Source organism: Cetorhinus maximus, chromosome 30, assembly GCF_964194155.1.
Source record: "Cetorhinus maximus chromosome 30, sCetMax3.hap1.1, whole genome shotgun sequence".
NCBI lineage: Eukaryota > Metazoa > Chordata > Chondrichthyes > Lamniformes > Cetorhinidae > Cetorhinus > Cetorhinus maximus.
This window is the reverse complement of record NC_135908.1, coordinates 15332527-15353135: the sequence shown is the minus strand read 5'-3', so window position 1 is coordinate 15353135 and position 20609 is coordinate 15332527. Positions and strand designations below refer to the sequence as shown.

Below are 20609 nucleotides of genomic sequence, written 5' to 3'. Positions count from 1 at the left end.
CCTACGCTTCTTTGGACGCCATTTAGAAAGTTAATGGTATTGATAACTGAGTTGCCGTCCTTATTCCCTCCTTAGGGCATTCGATTTGACCCAGAAAACCCTCAAACTCTCCGGTTGGAATTTGCGAAGGCAAACACAAAGATGGCTAAAAGCAAACTGATGGCAACACCCAACCCCACGAACATGCACCCGGCCTTGGGGGCGCACTTCATTGCACGGGACCCCTGTAAGTATCCACTCTGGAGCTTAATCCTCGTGCCATAATCTAATCTGTGTTTAAATACTTGTGTCGAGCAATCCATTAATGAGGCCATATACCATGATGGCTGCCTTAGCAAGAGTTGCAGAGAGCAGCTTGTGTGACATTTAATCTGAGTAATGCATTGCATCGATATTGGTATCTCAGTAGGAAATTAAGGAGCGTTCATCTTTTTTTCCACCCTTAGGTCCCCACTGCTGCCTCCCACCACCATGCTTTCTCCAGCCGTTAGGATGGGATGCTGATTACGGATTTCTCCAAGGCCAGTCAGTACCACCCCACATGTGGCTGAGAGGTGCGCTTCTGTTGTGGTGGACTGGTGCTCTTTTAAACTTCTTCTCAAGCCCCCCCTGCCCAACCCCCCACTCTTTCCCCCGCCTCCCCCCAACCCAGCCAACCCCCAACCATATCCCCAAGACGACACACTTCCAACCACAGTGTGCCGTCTAGAGGAATAGCCAAAGTGGTGAAACGTGTTCAGCAGTCAGATGACCTTCTCCGCTAGTTCTCTCCACCATTTTATTACTAGGCTCCTCTATTTTTTGAGAGAATATCCCCATTTATTCCATGTAGCTTCCAGCAATGCGAATCTCCATGCTTGGTTGTCTGAGAATGGTTCCTTGGAATGTATATTCTAATTGAAGCATCAATGTTACAATCTGCAGTGTGGGAACGGCCAACAATTGCATGCAATAATTGTAATTGTTTTTCCCCCCAGCCTCTATCGGAAAGCACTGCCTCTTGTTGGATACGCTACTTCAGTTGTCAGCTAGTCCCCTTGTACCTTGTCCCAGGTGCTACTGAGTCCAAACAATGATGATGACTTAAATGTGGGGAGTCACAAGCTCATGCTAAGTGTCCCTCCAGCCAAGATTTTCCAAAGCATTTGCGACAAGAGCCTCGCTTTTACTTCCTTCTCCCACAGGGAAGACACTTAACTCTGCAGGATAAGACTTGAATCTAGGACCTCTTGGCATATAGATTTTTGCTAATTTTGAAATGACCTTGTACTTCCAGAAACTTTCTTTTGATTTAAGCAGCAAAGTGGAAGAATTCATAACAGTTTTAATCAACCCTAAGATTAACCTTGCACAATTTTTTTTGCCAATTTTAAGGTATATGGGCAATAAGAGAAAATTCTCCCCACAGACTGCGGACTCCCATTTGTAATTAATCTCCAAATGCCCAGTTTTTGACATTAATTCTTGTGTGTGACCAGAATGAAGTAATTGTCTCTCCTGAACTAACAGTCTGGATTTTACAAATGGCAGGAGGAGGAAGAGGTCAGACAGAAACGTTCCTACCCCTTTCTATAACTAGATCACTTTGAGATACCAAGTTGAGAATTATAATATACTCGTTTGCTTTGTTTACTGCCTTGACTTTCCTTTATTTGTCCTGGTATAAGTGTGTTTTGGATCTTTGGAGGGACAGTGATCTGTTCAACCCTCGAGTCTCTCCTGCCATTCTGTTAGATCATGGCTGATCTGTGCCTCAATTCTCAACCTATCCATTTACAGGTCACTATATCGATTGACTGGCACGCTGTAGGAAGTTGGTGAACACATCGGTTACTATTCTTAACATGATGCTCTAACTTTAGTTCCTCAATACAGAACAACTAAAACAGTTCCCAGTTCTTTCAATTTCAGTACGGAGCTGAAGAAAGTGGGGGCAAACCCTAGAGGATGGTAGCTTCTGCGTGACATTATTTCTGATGTTATTTCTATTTAATAAATAACTCCACTGCTTAAAATGAAGCCCACCCACCTTATCCTTGCCCATATAAGGCAAAGTGTCAGGCCTAAGAACATAAATCGGAGCAGGAGACGGCCACATAAGCCTGCTCCACCATTCAAAATGATCATGGCTGATCTTGGGCTTCAACTCCCATTTTCCCCACCTGCACCCTGGACCCTAAGGCTACATCAACACTTGGAGCAGGAATTGGGTATCTGCATTGGCTGAACTGAATTTTTACTCTCTAAGGCACATATTTAACTGCAAAGAGTTTTTAAGCTCCTTAACTAAAGGTTAGGGTTGCCATGACTGAATTAGATCATTAATAGGAGCACGGGTAGGCTATTTGGCTATTGAATAAGATGGTGACTGGTCTGATTGTGGCCTAATTCCACTTTCCTGCCTGTCTTATCCCCACCCCCAGCCGCCCCCATAACCCTCGGCCTCCCTTGTTGGTACAGGTACCCAATAGGAAATTTCATTTTAAAATTTCAATTTCATAAAATGGCTTCATGCCTTTGAATATTTACATTACAGCTTTGCTGCTTTTGAAAGCAACTCAAACGTTGAATCTTTCCTCTGGCTCTGGTTTGATCAGGAATTTACCAATTACTGAAATAGTCAAACAGGCAAGGTTTCCCTTCACTGCTGTGGGAGCCTGAGTATGAGATTCAAATTGAAAAATGGAAAAAGCAACATCCAGTAAATGCACCTAAATATTTAGTTGCCCACGATCTCCGTCAGATGAATGTGTTCTCAGCATCTTATTGATGACCCTTTTTTTTGTTGTTAACTTTTTTTTTAAATGGAAAAACCAAATCTCTAGAAACGCTTGCACTGTGTGTTATGTTAGCGGGAGAGATGGTGACGTAGTGGTAATGTCACTGGACTATTAATTCAGAGGCCCAGGCTAATGCACTGGGGACATGGGCTCACACCCCACCATGACAACCGGCAGAATTTATTATTAAAACCTGGAGTTGAATGTTAGTCTCGGTAACTATCATCGATTGTCATTTTAAACAAAAAACACCTGGTTCACTAGTGTCCTGGCCTGGCCTATGTGTGACTCCAGACCCACAACAATGTGGTTGACTCTTAACTGCCTAGCAAGCCATTCAGTTCAAAGGCAATTAGGATGGACAATAAAGGTTGGCCTAGCTGTGCTGCCCATGAATGAATAAAAAGCACATGCCGGTTTATTGCATGGCAATTTATCTAAACTGGTCACGTAGCTTAATAGACTATCTTGCTCAATTGGTTTAAGTAACTATTCTTCCAGTTGGAGTGGGATATAGGGCTGCGAAGTCTATATTCTGTCCTAGCTAAATTAGATTTTAAAATCGTTGGGAATGATGTAACGTTTGAGGACTCTGGGTCTATACTCGATGGAGTTTAGAAGGATGAGGGGGGATCTGATTGAAACTTACAGAATACTGAAAGGCCTGGATAGAGTGGACGTGGGGAAGATGTTTCCATTAGTAGGAGAGACTAGGACCCGAGGGCACAGCCTCAGAGTAAAGGGAAGACCTTTTAGAACAGAGATGAGGAGAAACTTCTTTAGCCAGAGAGTGGTGAATCTATGGAATTCATTGCCACAGAAGGCTGTGGAGGCCAGGTCATTGAGTGTATTTAAGACCGAGATAGATAGGTTCTTGATTGGTAAGGGGATCAAAGGTTACGGGGAGAAGGTGGGAGAATGAGGTTGAGAAACTTATTATCCATGATTGAATGGTGGAGCAGACTCGATGGGCCGATTGGCCTAATTTCTGCTCCTATGTCTTATGGTCATATGGTAACACTTAGCACCAATTTTGCCATTTAGCATCATGACCCGTGTCTGGTTTTTGAGAAATCTGGAGTTAAGAGAACTGGAGGAGAATGCCAGTCTGCCTCTGCTTTGAGCTTTGGAGTTTGAGTAAGACTAAACAAATTTAATGGGCAGGATCTTCATCCTCCTGAAGTGGCAGGAGGACAAGCCCATCACTTCCAGCTACCAGCTGACATGCCAGTCTCCTGCTGTGGCCCCCCGCCCCGCAAGCTTATTTTCATTCAGGTAGGGATCAGCAGGGTGACAGCCCATTAGGACAAGTAAAAGGCCTATTAAGGCCACTGTAGATGCCAACTGGAGTTTTCCCAGTCAGAACGTGGGCCTCCATGAGGCTAAACATGGCTTAGGGGTGAGGTGGCCTCCTAGCTGTCCAGGAGGAGCTACCTCCTTGGTATAATGGTCCGGCAGCTGTAGATTTTTCAAATTTAATTGATAAAAACTCTCCTCGGTGCCTCCATTTGAGGTGTCCGCCCTCTCTCCTAACTACATTGACAACCGTGATAGTGGGGCTGTTGCCAATCTGTCTCCCAGCTCTGGTAGGCATCCAGTGGTCACTCCAGCCTCTGCAACCTGCCCTATCATCCTTTAATTTGACAGCAAGCATGCACCCTGGCCACTAATTGACATGCACGTCAAAAGCTGCATTGGTCCCCAGACCCTGATGCGGGACAGGACCTCAAAATGCACCTGACGTCAGGGTCCCAGCCCCACGACAAAAAACTCAACCCTTATGTTTCTAGAGCCTTGCATTCCTAGTAAATTTTGGACATCCTGTAGGGAATTGAAAACCAAGGAACCAACTTCTGAACTGATGCAGTAATAGCTGGCTAATACCATACTGGCACAAGCTCAAGTATTTGCAACCTAATATCCTTGTATCTCCCACCTGCTGTAGTAATGGAGACAACTGATACTAAGATTGCACTTCTATAAACTCTGAATTGAAGCTTTCTTTAGTGGTTTAAGCAAAAATTTACTTGAATCTGAAGAGACCCATTGTGGTAAACTATTAAATATGTAGTGTCTGCTTTGGGAGGCATTCTGTTAACTGGAATAATATGTTAGCCCAGTGAGCTGTATTTGGCCTAGGAAAGGGGGTATTCATCTGTTGCTTGAACCATTGTCATTTGGCAGTAATGGGAAAGGATTGCTTTCTCTTTGAATGTGCAGGCCCCTAAGCCTGGGGTAATAACTAGATGTTGAAAGTGAGGGGAGTTCCTGTTCTAGTTGCCTTTTTTTGAGAGGTTCTAGTACCATAAACAATGGGATTGGATACTATAAGCTTTCAGAAAACCGGAATTAACCTATATTTTCAAATATATGTTGGCTCTCTTCTCAGTTTTGGCATCAACAAAAACAAACTAATTAGGCTAAAGATTGGATGAATTGAAATCTTGGATTTTGCTTGCATGTGATGGCCCATCGGTATATTGAGCTAAACAACAATCTGGCTTCAGAACGACAGAAGCCACCATTTTGGTTCGGCCACTTCCACCTCATCCCAGACTCCTATATTGTAGGGGGTTGCCAACCCTCCAGGATTGGCCTGGAGTCTCCAGCGATTGAAGACCAATCTCCAGGACACTGCCGTGTGAAACTCTGGAGAAAAATCATAGGGACGTGAAAAAAAAATTCTGTCATTTCCTTTTTAATATTTCTCTTTTACTGGAGATAAAAATGTTGAAAATGGGATGGGGGGGCGGGGAGGTGGTTGCTTGGCGGACAGGCATTATCCAATTGGGTAATGAGTTTCTTTGCTTTCCAATTTGTGTAGGTAGGGAAGGTGTCACGTGAGGGATGGGCTGGCTGGCTATTGGCTGAAAGTTGTGGGGCCAAGTCATGTGATGGCAGCCTCCAGTTGGCAACCCTACTACATTGAAAGGCTTTGGGTAGAAGTAGCCTTTATCTTGATGTACTTATCTTGATCAACTCGTGTACAAAGTTTATGAATACAGGTTCCCATAAAGTTGTGTACACCAAGTTGCGCGCCCTCAGTAAGAGGCACCAGTGCAACCAGTGACTTTTTAAAACAGCCACTTAAGCCGATGGGGGAAAAAAAAAGCAAATATTAAGTGAAGTGGTCTGGACTCCGAATCAATTATTGCCGTAGCTTAAGATGTTGCATTGCTAACTCTTTTTTTTCGCACCCCCGCCCCCTCTTTGAAGGTGACCCAACTAAACATGTGAATCTGTTCTCCATATTTCAGATGACCTTGCAGGAACAGCACTGATCCCTGCATCTCCAGAGGCCTGGGCTCCTTATCCACTGTACACAACAGAACTGACCCCTGCCATTCCACATGCTGCGTTCACCTACCCCGCTGCTGCTGCAGCTGCTGCTGCACTTCACGCTCAGGTAACTAACGGTAGCTGTGTCAGCCACCGAGCACTCCCAACACCTCTCTGCACAGGTCCTGATTTCTTCCTTTGAGTCAGTTTTTTTCCCCCCTCTCTCTCTCTCTCTCTCTCTCTCTCCCTCTCCCTCTGCTCACGAAGCAACCCTTTCGTTTTTTTTTTACCTGATCAACCACAGTTTTCTTACTAATACACACAGGCCCTATCCAATCGACTGCCGCATCGCCAATCCTTACTGCATTTTAAGAGATTTTTTGCATGGATCACTCTACTTTCATTTTGGATCTAGGGGGCAGTAAAGTGGTGCTGTAACTAGTCTAGAATGAACTAGACACGCCTTATTTTCAGGGGTCAAAGGCTTGTGGTTGTGCAGGATAACTTCAAGCAAGAATGGATTATTAGACAAATTGAGTAAGTAAATCTAGATTTTCTTTAAACGTGAATACATTGTTATTTAATGATCTTTTGCCTGTGGTGTGTTATGCTATAGTGTGCTGCCTTTGGGATTTTCTACAAGACGATGTTTCTTAAATCTGTGCTCGCTGCTTAGAAAAGGGCATGAGCGATTTGGAGCAGTAGCCCACTTAAAAATAGCTGCTTTGCGGCAAGTGTTGACCCCCATGATGGTCGTACCCCAAATCGGTGCACTGAATTCTCGATGGGGGTGCATATTTCACAGGGTAGTGCCCGAAAGTGACAGTCCTCTATCTCTGAGCAGTAAGGGTAGAGAGAGATGATCACTGTATGCTTCCGTTGTACTACATGAGGGAACGATTACTCTGCCCGGACGTGCAGAAACTAAGGTAGGTGGTTTATTTTTAATCCGTGGAATATGATGCCCTGGTGAGTTGGACTGCAAGTCAGACTCTTATCTCTTTGTGAAGTTGCCAGGAATAAGCATTCCCAAGTTGAGCCTTCAAGCATTCGGTCTGCTTTGCAGTGTCAAAACTCTATTGCATGGTTTGGCTTCTTTTATTGGGTTGCAAAGTTGTCCAATTTTTATAATCCCACTCCCTTGTACACCTACCACTGAGTTTGCAGAAGAGAAGAGAAACCATCAACAGAAACATTGGCCCAATTTAGTGCAAAGTTCGGAGCAAATAGTGAAAATTGGAATGTGTAGACTGCAGCCTCAGTCACTAAAGCTGCTGTGCTGATTGTAAGCCGGCAAGCAGATATACCTGGTGCAATATGTAGAAGTGAAACGTCCCCTTTTTTGTTTTTGAATCATTCTATTGTGTGGCCAATCTTGTTTGGCCTGTCCGCAACAGGCTGGAGGTAAAAACCAAGGGCCTGGCTGGCAAATATCTGAATGGGCAAATCACTTGAAAGAGGAATAATATTGGGTATCTAGTGTGCTGTCCAGGTATAACTATATATTCTCTGGTTACAAATGGTTAATGCATTCCACCAAAACAAGAACCAGGTCCACAGGCTAGGATTTGAAGGGTACAATCTTGTCCAGTAATGTCCTCGTAAACGCGCAGCACAATAACCAGGACACGGCTTCACTTCATCTGCATGGCAATGCCTACTACTTTCCTCCCCTCCCCCTGTGCTTTTCATCTCACCACCTCCGTTGGTAAACACTTGGGCATGAAGATGGTACCCTTTTGACTTGCAAGTAAAACTCCACAATCTGGCTGCTTTTGAAGCTCCCATTATATCCATGATTTGAGTCTAGCTTAGAACATGGTGGTCCTGGTTCCAGGTTTAATTAGCTTTTTTGTAAATTAAAAAAAATAAGAATTCCCTGCTTCAAAAAATACATTTGCTATCATCTGGACACATTGTAAGCAAAGTATGAGGGATTGAGCTAAAGTTTTCATAATTCTATCATTTTTATACTTCGACCTGATTTGATCATTGGCATTTTTTCCTGAGCTGAGCTTTGATGCTGAGCAGAGTACAATTTGGAAGACCTTCCTTGACGGCAGGTGTCAGGTATTGCGTTGGGAGTTGAGGAGGAGAGATAACACAGTTCATAATTGATTCCTCTGGCTGTTTGGCGCTTGTATACCAGCCAGCTTTCTGCCTGTCAAATGCTTACAAGTAATTTTGTTCAGAAACTGTTCATGCTTCGAGAGCTCCAAATAGCCCAGTTGTGGAAGAGTGTCTCTTTTTTTTGAGTGGGTCTGGGTGAAAGTGGGCAATAGTTAAAAATGGTTCAACCATTGAGTCCTTTGTAGCTCAGCAAGTTTGCTTGCAAACACTTGATGCTCCTGATGAAGACAATTCATTAAGCGATGACCACTTGTTATGGACTGTAAATGCGTTATGATATGGTTCTGCCCTTGAATAGACAATAAGGGAAAAGAAATTAAAGGATCTAGTCCATGATCCCAGAAATGCAATAATTGCTACTTGGCCTTGGAGATTTACAGTGACTGTAGTGTTCCCATTTTTTTTTCTTCCTGTCAATCCCTCACCCTCATTGTAATATTTCCAAATGCTGAACAGCTTAAACTGGACAACCTGGGGACTGAATTGATCCATTCCACTCAACTGGGCCCCTTGCCTCAGGAGGTGGTGGGGGAGAATATTTCTCTTACATTGAGGTCAGGCTTGATTTGAGATGTACAAAATTGGGTCTTGACTACATCCAGGTTCAAGAGAAGAAGCATCAGATCCAATTATAATTACATAATCTATATATGTGCAACGTTGCTGAGATTGCCTGCACCCTAAATATCTTTGGTTTGCTGACAGCGGAGTTGCTAGTTGAAGAAAGTCTGGGGGCTCTTTTCCTTCTGCTCTGTTACCCACCTTTTCCTGTCGTTTCAGACCTCAGATGGGTTTTTATAGGTAACACTTGTAAAGACCATGTCAGATTTAGTGATGAGTTTCTTCAATAGCTTATTGGGAAATGCTGGTATTGTCACGTTATGGTTAACTTAACTGGAGCTTGTTAAAATGTGTGTACCTACTAACTAGAGGCCAAAAGGTTGCTGCTGCTGTTCCTTTTTGCCACTGAACACTAAATTGAAGTTGTCATTTACTGATTTTTGGCTTGGGGGTTACAAGGTTATTTTTTTGGTTTTTGGTTTCAGATTTCTGCTACCCTTTTGTGTAGTGAGGGTTGGAGGGAGAGTGGGAGGAAGTGTCTCTTATTGCCAATTATTTGGATGAGAGGTGAACAGAAGTTATGAATTGAGGTCACTTGATATTCAGTTCAATTAGTTTTCAAAGTAAATATTAACTCCCTTCCCCAAGTTTGTAAATTAAACCAAAACTCAGCCTTGCCTAAATGTGGTTCCCCAGGCTGTCTAACCCCATGCTGGTTGTTGGTCTTGCCATACATTAAAGAATTGGTGGTGGGGGGAAACAATTATGAACATCCTTAAATGGAGCAGATTTGTGATACAGTTTGACACACCCCCGCCCTAAATAGAGTGCCCACATAAAATCTAGCTGTGCTTGGAGTTGCTGGCTGTAGATGGGATCTTGAAGTTTGAATTATGCTTTGTATATTTCAGTGGTATAAACTTGACCTTGTGACAAGCCACTTTAGGAAATTGGACATAACTTAGGGATTGGGAAGGGGGGAGAAAGCCAAAAAATCAATTTGTAACTTGTTGTTTTTGAGGTTTTGTCTCATGTTTTGGCAACGTTTAACTGCCTTGTTCAGGAAATGTTCACATTAAAAACCCCAAACAAGTTCGCATAGCCCATTTGTGGAAAACACTTTTTCGGCTCAACCTTCAAGTGACATGGGCAACAAGTTAAAAGTTGGGCAATCCTTTTTAGGTAACTAACATTTTGTATAGAATGACTATCTCTGTCCCCATGACTATCTCTGCCCCCATGTAGACCTCCTGGCAACACAATTTATTAAACAATCTTATCGAGTTGTTATGCAATGCAGATTTCATCTACTGAAACCTTCCTTTTTGTTGCCTGTGTTCTAATATTCTCCTGTCTGACTTCCCATCCTCCACCTCTATAAACTTAAAACTGATTCAAAATGCTGCTGCCCATATGTTCCCTTCATCACCCTTGTTTATGTTGGTTGGCTTTCAATCCAGCAACACCTTGATTTTTAAAAAAAATTCTTATCTTTTTGTTAATTATCCTTTTCGAATCCCTCTGGCAACAGGCCTCCCTATCTATGTAACCTCTTCTAGCCCAACAACACTTCAGCGATCGCATTCCTTTGGCCTCCTGCACATTCCCAATCTTCTTCTACCCCCACAGTTGGCAGCTATACCTTCTGCTGTCTATGTCCGAGGCTCAAATTCCACCCCCTCACCCCGCCGCACTTTGACCAAGTGAAAGATACCAGCCATATCCTTATGGGCCAGGCGGTGGCATAGCAGTAATGCCACCTGGACGAGTAATCCAGAGGCCCAGGCTAATGACCAGATGTCCCAGGTTCAAATCCCACCATGGCAGCTGGTAGAATTTAAATTCAGTTAATAAAATCCGGAATTGAAAGCTAGTCTCAGTCATGGTGACCATGAAACAATTATTGATTGTCACACAAAAAAATCTGGTTCGCTCGTGTCCTTTAGGGGAAGGCAATCTGCTGTCCTGCATCAGTGTGGTCAACCCTTAACCATCCTCTGAAAAAGCCAAGTAAGCCACTTGGTTAAGTCACAAAAGAATGAAACCAGATAGACCACCTGGCATCAACTGGAAACAACAATGGCAGACCCAGCCATACTGACCCTGCAAAGCCCTCCTCATTAACATTTGGGGACCTGTGCCAAAATTGGGAGAGCTGTCTCTCAGACTAGTCAAGCTCACCAAATCATACCTTGCAGCCAATATCCCAGGCACCACCATCGCCATCCCTGGATGTACACCCCTGTCCCACCTGCAGGGCAGATCCACCATAGTCGACGACACCAGTGGGGAGAGTTGTCCTGGGAGCTCTGAGCATTGACCCTGGACCCCATGAAGTCTTCATGGCATCAAGTCAAACATGGACATGGATGATGGATCAATGCTGCTCCATGTTGAATGTTGAACACCCTTGAAAGAAAGACTGAAGGTGGCAAGGGCACAGAACCTGGGTGAGAGACTTAATCTGTTAAGATTGGCTTGGTAGCAACACTACAGACTGTGCTGGCCGAGTCCTGAAGGACATAACTGCTGCACTGGATGTGCGGCAGGTGGTGAGGTAACCAACAAGAGGGAAAAACCTACTTTACCTAATCCTCCCTAATCTACCTGTTGCAGATGCATTTGCCCATGATGGTGTTGGTAGGACTGACCACCTCAGTCCTTGTGGAGACTAAATGCCATCTTCACATTGAGGATACGCTCCATGTTGTGTGGTACTACCACTGTGTTAAGGGAGATTTCGACCAGATCTAGTAACTTACTGGGCATCCATGAGGTGCTGTGGGCTATCAGCAGCAGCAGAACTGGGTACAACTACAATCTGTAACCTCGTGGCCTGGCATATCCCTACTTTACCATCAAGCTGGGGGATTAACCCTGGTTCAATGAACAGTGTAGGAGAGCATGCCAGGAACAGCACTGGGCATACATGATGGTACAACACCAGAGGACTTGCATGCCAGACAGTGGAAGCAGTATGTGGTGAACAAAGCCAAGTGACCCCACAGTCAGCAGGTCAGATCCAAACTCTACAGTCCTTCCACATCCACATCCTGTCGTGAATAGTGATTGGACAATTAAACAACTCACTGGAGGAGGAGGCTCTCTAAGTAGCCCCTTGCCTATCCTCAATGAATGGTTGCTCTACGACTAGCTGCACCCCTAGCCAAGACGTTCCAGTGCAGCTCCAACACTTGACATGTGGAAAATTTGCCCAGGTATGTCCTGTTCACACAGTTACAAATCCAAACTGGCCAATTACTGCCCCATCAGTCTACTCTCATCAGCAAAGTTTATGGAAGATTTGTTGACAGTGCTATCAAGCAGCACTTGCAACAATAACCTGTTCGCTGGTGTTCAGTTTGGTTTTTGGCAGGGGCCACTTGACTCCTGACTTCATTATACCCTTGGTTCAAGCCTGGGCAAAGAACTGAAAGGTGAGGTGTGACTGCCCTTGATGCCACACTCGGTCAAATGCTGCTTTGTTGTCAAGGTGCATTAGCAAAACTCAAGTTGATGGGCATCGGGGGGAAGCTGGTTGGAGTGTGAAGGAAGAAGGTTGTGATTGTTGGAGGTCAATCATCTCATTCTCTCTCTCTCTCTCTCTCTCTCTCTCTCTCTCTCTCTCTCTCTCTCTCTCTCTCTCTCTCTGTTTCCCCCCCCCCAAAAAAACACCACCCCAGGGACAATAGGTCACCGTTCACACTGTGGCTGCTGTCAGTAGCCAGGCACCCCTGGGGCTGCTAATGATCCTACCAGCAGCCTGTGTTGTCGAAAATTAAAGGACTCTGAAAGAGTTGCCTTTGTGGACCCCCAGTTCCCCTCAGAACCAGCAGTCTCCACATTGAACAGTCCTCTGGCTTTATGGCAATAGGGCATGTTCTCTGAATCTTGCAACTTAATGTTGAGGGACTGTCAGCCTCCAAGCACAAGCTCATTGGATGGATGTATTGCCACCCAACACTCCAACATCACCTGCCTCCAAGAGACCCATATTGGAACTGAAGAAGCAGGTCGTTATTACATCAAAGGCCTACTGTGCTATTTACCTCGTGCTCAATACTGTGCCAGCCTGTCATCAAGTACGTTCTGGGGGACAATTTTTGGCTTGGTGGTTTCCATATTGCAAATGTATACAAGCCTCCCCAGCACCTGCTGGGAACAGCAAGTCCTGTCAATACTGCCTCTTCCAGCCATCTACATGGAAGGCTTCAACACCACACTGACTGGGGTTACTCAGCACCTGACAGTCATGATGAACAGCTCCTAGAGTGGGCCTCCAGGAATGACCTCTCCCTGATACGCGACCCCAAGGAACATTTTTTTTTATTCGGCCAGGTGGGGTTGGAATTGCTCACCTGACCTGCGCTGGGTCAATTCTCTTGAATGTCAACCTCAACCAGCACAGCGCCTAGTCCTGGACAACTTCGCACATAGTCAACACAGGCCATGCTTATTGCTATTGGCCTTTGCCTTCCAGTCAACAACAGTGCAAAGATGATGTGATGGAACTCCCATAAAGCAGATTGGGCAAAATACAGAGAGACCTTGGACCACATCATTGTAACTATACCTGTTCATCATCTACCTGTGGACGTGTTTTTTGTGGTACCGTTCACGGCTGCTTCCACAGCCACCCCTCATGGCTATTGACCTATCTACACCCCACGCCCTCACACTCCTAACGGAACATGAATCATCTCATGACCCTGATGTAACAGACCACCGCACCGAATCTCTCAACACTGCACATCACACCAGGAGGAAAGGACTGCAAGGGTCTGTTTCACTCACTCCAGTCCAAAGTGCTGGAGCCTGCAGTGCCACATTTTGAGCAGCACAAGAACCATCTACATCAAATCGCCCATCAGTCACCCTGTGCCAAGTTGCCAGCCACCCACTCCATGTAGCGAGAGCACCATTAGAAAAGATAAAACAAGAGTCCTAATCCCTTCAAGATCACAGAACTGGAGAAAGCGTTAAGGGGCTTGAGATGAGGAAAAGCAGCGGGATATGACACATTGGCAGCAGAATTCCTGCAACAACTTGAGGCTGACCCCTCGCCCCCCTCACTGCCTCACCACGTGTTCGTCTGCCTAACTCTGTTCTACACAAGAATCATCGGCTCAAAATACACTCCCAAAGATGTGGCATATAGCAAAAAATCACTGCCGTTCCAAAGCCTGGTAAATATCTGATTAGCAGCCAGCCGTCAAGCGGTTTCACTGCTTTGTGTGTGATTGGAGATCATTTGAGCGTTCTCCTGTAGCACCTATATCACCAGAAGTAGAGACAGTCCCTGTTGAGCAAGCTGGTTTCTGTAAGGGGTGCAGCACATGTGATGCTGAAGAAGCTGAAGACTGGCACGGTGCCAGTGTGTGGCACACCAGCCTGCTCCTGAAGCTGCCCGGAATGCTTCCAACCTGGAAGTTATCGGAACACTCGCTCGCAACAGACGACTGAGTCCACCTCGGGCAGGGGAGAAGGGTATGGAGAAGACAATGGGCTACCACAGCGCTCGGTGCTAAGCTCCAGTCATGTTCAACGTATGACCGGCTAACAACCACGTCCTGCAAGTTCATCTCTGCTGATCACATCTGTTGTGCCACCCAAGCTGCATCCTTCTGTATGCTGGACCAGACTCTTAACAAACACGTTACAAAGTTGACGGACTACAGCAACACCCGATGTCCCACGTTAAAACCATATCCAGTGTAATCCACCTCCACAATGCTTGTACCAGAAAAAGATTGCATACACACATGGAGACTAAAGCATGATCCCAATCTAACATTCTTGGGAATGACTGTGGATAGGACTCTGTTCTTCCAGGAACATCTGAAGAAAACAGCAAAGGGCAAAACCAGAAACTACCACCTAACTAAACTGGTTGGATCTACGTAGGGTACTGGTGCCACTCCAGACCTCAGCACTTGCCCTGCCATACTTAGTAGCAGAGTACTCTGCTACTGTCTGGCAAAGGTCCGACCAGCAGGGCAGCCCTGCAGCTACCACCTAGAAGGACAAGGGGGAGGCAGATACATGGGAACACCGCCAACTGGAAGTTCCCCTCCAAGTCACTCACCATCCTGATTTGGAAATATATCGCCGTTCCTTCATTGTCGCTGGGTCAAAATCCTGGAACTCCCTCCCTAACAGCACTGTGGGTGTACCTACACCACAGGGACTGCAGCGGTTCAAGAAGGCAGCTCACCACCACCTTCTCAAGGGCAGCTAGGGATGGGCAATAAATGCTGGCCTAGCCCTGTTGTATGTCCGGCCTCCAGTTGGAGGCTGGAAGATTTGGCCTATGTGCCTCGAGGCACATTCCTCTTGAAGCAACTCGGGAATGGTTCCAACTCTGCATCTTTTTAGCTAAGAACCTACTCGGCAATATGGTGGGTTGGCTAGATTCCTCCTGATAAATCCTGGAGCAGAAATTTACAGATAGGGTATCCTAATTTGATTAACTCGGATGCATTCCGAGTTAAAGTGATTTTCTAACTGTGAAGTATTGCTGGGCTCATAATGTTCATGAAACTAAATACTAGCCCAGGCTTTCTGGTCTCTGACAATCCAGAAATTGGAGAGATCCTGAAGGATGCATGCAGGACCTAGTAGAAGTCCTGATGCAAGCACATCCCCGCTACTTGCACAGGAAGTTTAAACTTCGGATTTTGTTATTTTTTCCCTGGTTTTAACCTGCCTGAATTGCTCTGATTTGGTCAGAACCCTGTTTGCCCTTGCCAGCATAAAGCCCAGCAATCAGCTGGAGTGTCAGAGCTCCAATACCCACAGCAATTTTCATGTTTTCCAACCCCCCCCTCCCACCTCCAAAACAGACACCCACAGACAATACTGACCCCCACCCCTGACTGACCACCTGACTATCGCCCCCCCCCACCACGACCATCCTACTCCCTCACCTCCTTATGCACTTAACCTTCTCTCCTGTCAAAGTGGCTGGGACCTTTTTTTAACTTTACTGGTTTAGTGCTGTAAAAGGGGATGGGTGGGGGCAAGGCGGGAGAATGGGGTTGAGAAACTTATCAGCCATGATTGAATGGCGGAGCAGACTCGATGGGCCGAATGGCCTAATTTCTGCTCCTATGTCTTATGGTCTTTTACTCCCCCCGATACTGCTGCCCCTCACTGGAAGGACTTGAGCTGCTGCACGTTTCTCACCAGGCCCAGGCCAGCAATATGCATTTCCCAGTCTCGGGTAAGTAAAAAGGAACGGAGTGGCGATCCGACGGTGAATGCCACTCCCCCCACCCCCCGAGATTGTTCCAACTTAACCTGCCGACTTTCTAGAGGGGGGTGGGGGATGCGCACAGATTGAAACCTAATGTTACAAAACCTGAGGAATGTGTTGATATAAAACTCTGCTCGTACAAAAGGACCAATCCCAAATAAAATCCTGTAATACGCTTGCGTAAACCGACTGCGTTAGAAATAAAGCTTGTAGGACTCTCTTAACCTCTCTGCCCACTGACATCATTGAAAATGAACTTGGAGTGGCAACTTTATTTCTGGAACTTTGAAAACAGTTCTCCAGGGACCTCGTGAGGGACCAAAGTTCGTCCTTACGTGACACCTAAGCTTTTCAGAAACGAAGGTGTACGTCAGTTAAACGAAAACAAATGAACCGGTTGCCATAGTGATTAAAAGCACCAGATTAAAAGATAAACATTTTCGAGGTTTTAAGCATCATAACTTCAGAGCTGGTCGCCAGTTCTGCTTCATTAGTTTGAAGCCTATTGAAGCTGAAACTCATGTGTTCATGGGCTTCACAGCTATTGGCAAAAGTATGAAGTGTTTTGCCCAAATCTCTCTTGGCAAAGGGTTGCAGGAGCAAAAAGCCTAGGGTTGTATGCGTACATAACGCTTGAAGGTGACAGACCAAACCAGCATATGGGATCCTTGACGATATTAAGGGTGCAGAAGCAAGCACACTTATGCTAAGGGTCTAAAATGCTAGCTAGGCCTCCGGTGTTCAATTCTGGGCACCGCACTCTAGGAAGGATGTGAAGGCCTTGGAGGCCCAGCACTAAAGAGCATCACTAGAACAGTACCAGATGTGGAGAAGTCGGCATGGCTCTCCTGGGGAGTAAAAGTTGAGATTTGATGACGAGGTTCAAAATAAGGAATTGTTTTGAACGGGACAAATGAGAAATTTTTACCTGATCAAAAGTGGCAATGGTTTGTCTCCCTGCAGATCTGAATTTTAATTTGGCTTTTCTTATGGAGGGACAGGGAAGAAAATGAGTAGGTGCCACTCTGACTGAAACCCGTTATAGTTGTTGGAATAGGCTTTCTGACTCTTTTGCCTAAATGCCAGGGCTGTTAGAAATATTACCCCCCTCCACTGCCACCCCACCCCGCCCACACTCTCTTCTGTTTTAATGTTCAGACCATGAGTCTAGCCCTCCTCCTCCCCCTATGAAATATTCTCTCAGAATTGCTGGGTTAGGCTACTTTATATAATTCCTGGCAGAAAGATTACCCCCTCCCCCCAGGCCCAGGCCGCCTCCAATAGCTATCCAAGAGAGAGACACATCTTCGCAGGAACCTCTCCCTTGAAGGATCAGTGTTCGTCGAGCCCAAAGCACACTTACACAAGCCTCCCACCTGACAGGGATCACCAATAACAACAGTAATATCTTGGTTCTATCCTTTGACTGTGCTTGCCAAAAGTAGTGGGATGAATTCTTCTGTGCAATATCCACTGGCACTGAGCCACTTTCCCACCAATTCTATGGACCGTGCTTTTATTTTCCTGCAGAATTGTCGATGACTACTCTTGAACAACTGCTCCCAGAGCCTTCCCTGGGTTCTGGCTAATGGGTTTCTTCGAATTACTCTTGTGTTACGTTGGAAGTGTATTCTGTGTTGCTGACCCTCTGGAGAGGGGTGACCATCAGAACTGAGCTCCTGTGTTCGTGGGTACTGCAGTCATTTGTGCTCTTGTCAGTGTTGGTCATATGGATGAATCTGACTAATCCCTCAGAGCTCCTTCACCTTGCCCCTGGTGGTCCAAATCTAAAAAGTTTGTGGCAGCAAACGTTGAACTTTTTACGACTTTGTTTCTACGTTTCTAATGAAACTTTTTCCCACTCGGTAAACCATCAGGAGCAGGAGGAGGACGTTTGTCCCTGAAGCCTGTACTCCCACTCAATGAGACCATGACTGGCCTGTGACCTAACTCCACATGCATCCCCCTGTGCTATATTCCTTCACACCTTGTGATGGATTTGTGTTGTTCATCTCCGATTTTTTTCGATCAACCACTGACCTAGCAGAATCGCCATTGTCGGAAGAATTCTAAATGCCTGCCCCCCTTTTGTACTGAACTATTTCCTAATTTCACTCCTGGAAGTTTTGGCTCTAATTTTTAGACTGCGCCCGGTAGTCGAAGATTCCCCAATCAGGAGAAACAGTTTCCCTCAATCTATTCTCCTTGATAAGTTAAACTGCAAACAACTCCTTAACCTTCAGATAAAAGCAAAATACTGCGGATGCTGGAAATCTAGAACAAAAACTACAATACCTGGAAAAACTCAGCAGGCCTGACAGCATCTGTGGAGGGGAGCACAGTTGACATTTCGAGTCCGTATGACCCTTCATCAGAACCTTTAATCTTCAGACCTAATTTGTCATTCCTTCTCATTTAATGCTTAGCAGCCAGGTGGTATTTTAACACATTTTATTTTTCTTTTTTCTTTCATGGGATGTGGGCATCATTGGCCAGGCCAGCACTTAATTGCCTTTCCCTAATTGCCCTTACACTCCTTTTTAATGCCCACTATTGCCATCCTGAAGGGTGGTGCCCAGAGGTGCACTGTGCTCCCAGTGGTGCCCAGAGGTGCACTGTGCTCCCAGGTACTGCCTCTTCTACCTACCTCGGGCAATTTTTCAAACTTCTCTCCAGCTATTCGTTTTCTTCTAAAGTTAACCCCAAATCCTTCATTGTGCCTGTTCAGAGAGACTAACACCATTTCGACTTGCTGCTTTTTTTTTGCCCAAGTCCAGCCTTTTTTGAAAGCAAAGCCTATGGCGTGTGCAGTTCTAGTCACCTCGTTACAGAAAGGTTGTAACTGCACTGGAGTACAGAGGAGGTTTAAGAGGATTTTACCAGGACTATAACATTGTAGCTCCTGAGGAACAATTGGATAGACTGGGGTTGTTCTCCTTGGAACAGAGGAGGCTGAGTGGAGATTTGATTGAGAGGTACAAAATTGAGGGTCCTGGATAGAGTGGATGGGAAAGGCCTATTCACCTGGGTAGAGGGGGCAGTGACTAGGGGACATAGATTTAAAGTGATTGGTAGGAAGATTAGAGAGGAGATGAGGGAAGATTTCTTTTCACCCAGAGGGTTGTGGGAGCCTGGAACTCGATGCCTGAAAGGGTTAGTAGAAGCAGAAACCTTCAATTCATTGAAAAGGTGTCTGGATATTCACCTCCAGTGCTGTAACCTGCAGAGCTACAGACCAAATGCTGGAAAGTGGGATTGGGCTGGGTGACTCTCTTACCGGCCGGCACAACGTGATGGGCCAAGTGGCCTCTTTCTGTGCCGTAAACTTTCTATGATTCTACGTATTGAGAAGTTTTTAAGAACATTAAATTATGGGGATAATGTTTGCTTGGTTTAAGCACTATCCACTCTAGTCTCTCATCAAGCTGCTTGACTCCGGTATTCAAGCAATGGCACCTCGTTGCCTATAGTAAAGTCTAGAAAAGAAAGACTTGCAATTGTGTGGCACTTTTCATGACCTCTGTCTCAAAGCACTTCATAGCCAATGAAGTACTTCTGAAATCTAGACACTTACAGGAAACAGGAGCAAGTACCCTCAAACAATAATGTGATCATTTTGTTCATTCATTCTGGAGTGTCACCTAGCAAGGCCAGCATTTCATGCCCATCCCTAATTGCTCTTGAAGGTGGTGGTGAGCTGCTGCCTTGAACTGTCTCAGTCCATGTGCTGTAGGGACAGCCACAGTGTTGTTACAGAGCTTTAGGGTTTTGACCCAGTGACAGTGAAGGAATGGCAATTATAGTTCCATCTCAGGATGTTGAGTGGTTTGAAAGGAAACCTGCAGGAGGTGATGTTCCTGCTTCCACTGCCTTTGACCTTCTAGGCAGAAGAGGTTGTGGGTTTGGTGAAGGAGGTTTGGTGAGTTGCTGCAGCATACCTTGTAGATGGTGCACACTGCTGTCACTGTGCGTCAGTGGCGGAGGGAGTGAATGTTTAAGGTGGTGGATGGGTGCTGATCAAGCAGGCTACTTTGTCCTAGATGGTGTTAAGCTCCCTGAGTGTTGGAGCTTCAGTCGAGCTGGCAAATGGGAGGGTCTTCTATTACATTTACTGTACTGGGCCATTAAATAAATTCAAGGCTGAGTGAGCTAGATTTTTGATCAATGGTTATGGGGGAGTGCAGACAGCAAAGTGGAGTTGAGGCCAAAATTGAATCAGTTATGATCTCCTGCTCAAGGGGATGTATGGGTCTACTCCTGCTCCCAGACTTTCCCCTTGTAGCTGGTGGACATACTTTGGGGAGTCGGGAGCTGAGTTAATCATCTCAGAATTCCCAGCCACTGACCTGCTCTTGTAACCACAGTATCTATATGGCTGGTCCAGCTCAGTTTCTGGTCAATGGTAACCCCCCCCCAGGATGTTGGTAGTGGGGGATTCAGTGGTAGTAATTGAATGCCAAGAGGAGGTGGTTAGATTATTCTTGGAGTTGGTCACTGCCTGCCATTTGCCACTTATTGAACATTGTCCAGGTCTATGGACAGGGACTGATTCAGGAGGAGTAAATGGTACTGAACACTGCAATAATTGACTATCCCTACCTCTG

General features: G+C 45.6%; 1 protein-coding gene across 3 annotated transcripts in view; it reads left to right on the top strand.

The window, feature by feature from the left end:
- LOC144670086 (RNA-binding protein, mRNA-processing factor 2a) overlaps nt 1-20609 on the top strand; it is a 96175-nt gene that overhangs the window by 62021 nt on the left and 13545 nt on the right. Inside the window, exons 5-7 of one of the 3 annotated variants that reach the window (XM_078532492.1) lie at nt 76-226; nt 447-554; nt 6038-6186. In XM_078532492.1, the coding sequence (XP_078388618.1) occupies nt 76-226; nt 447-554; nt 6038-6186 (408 nt within the window). Of the gene's footprint in view, nt 1-75; nt 227-446; nt 555-6037; nt 6597-20609 lie in introns of all 3 variants that reach the window. The other 2 variants (XR_013573820.1, XM_078532493.1) reach the window with 2 other exon arrangements.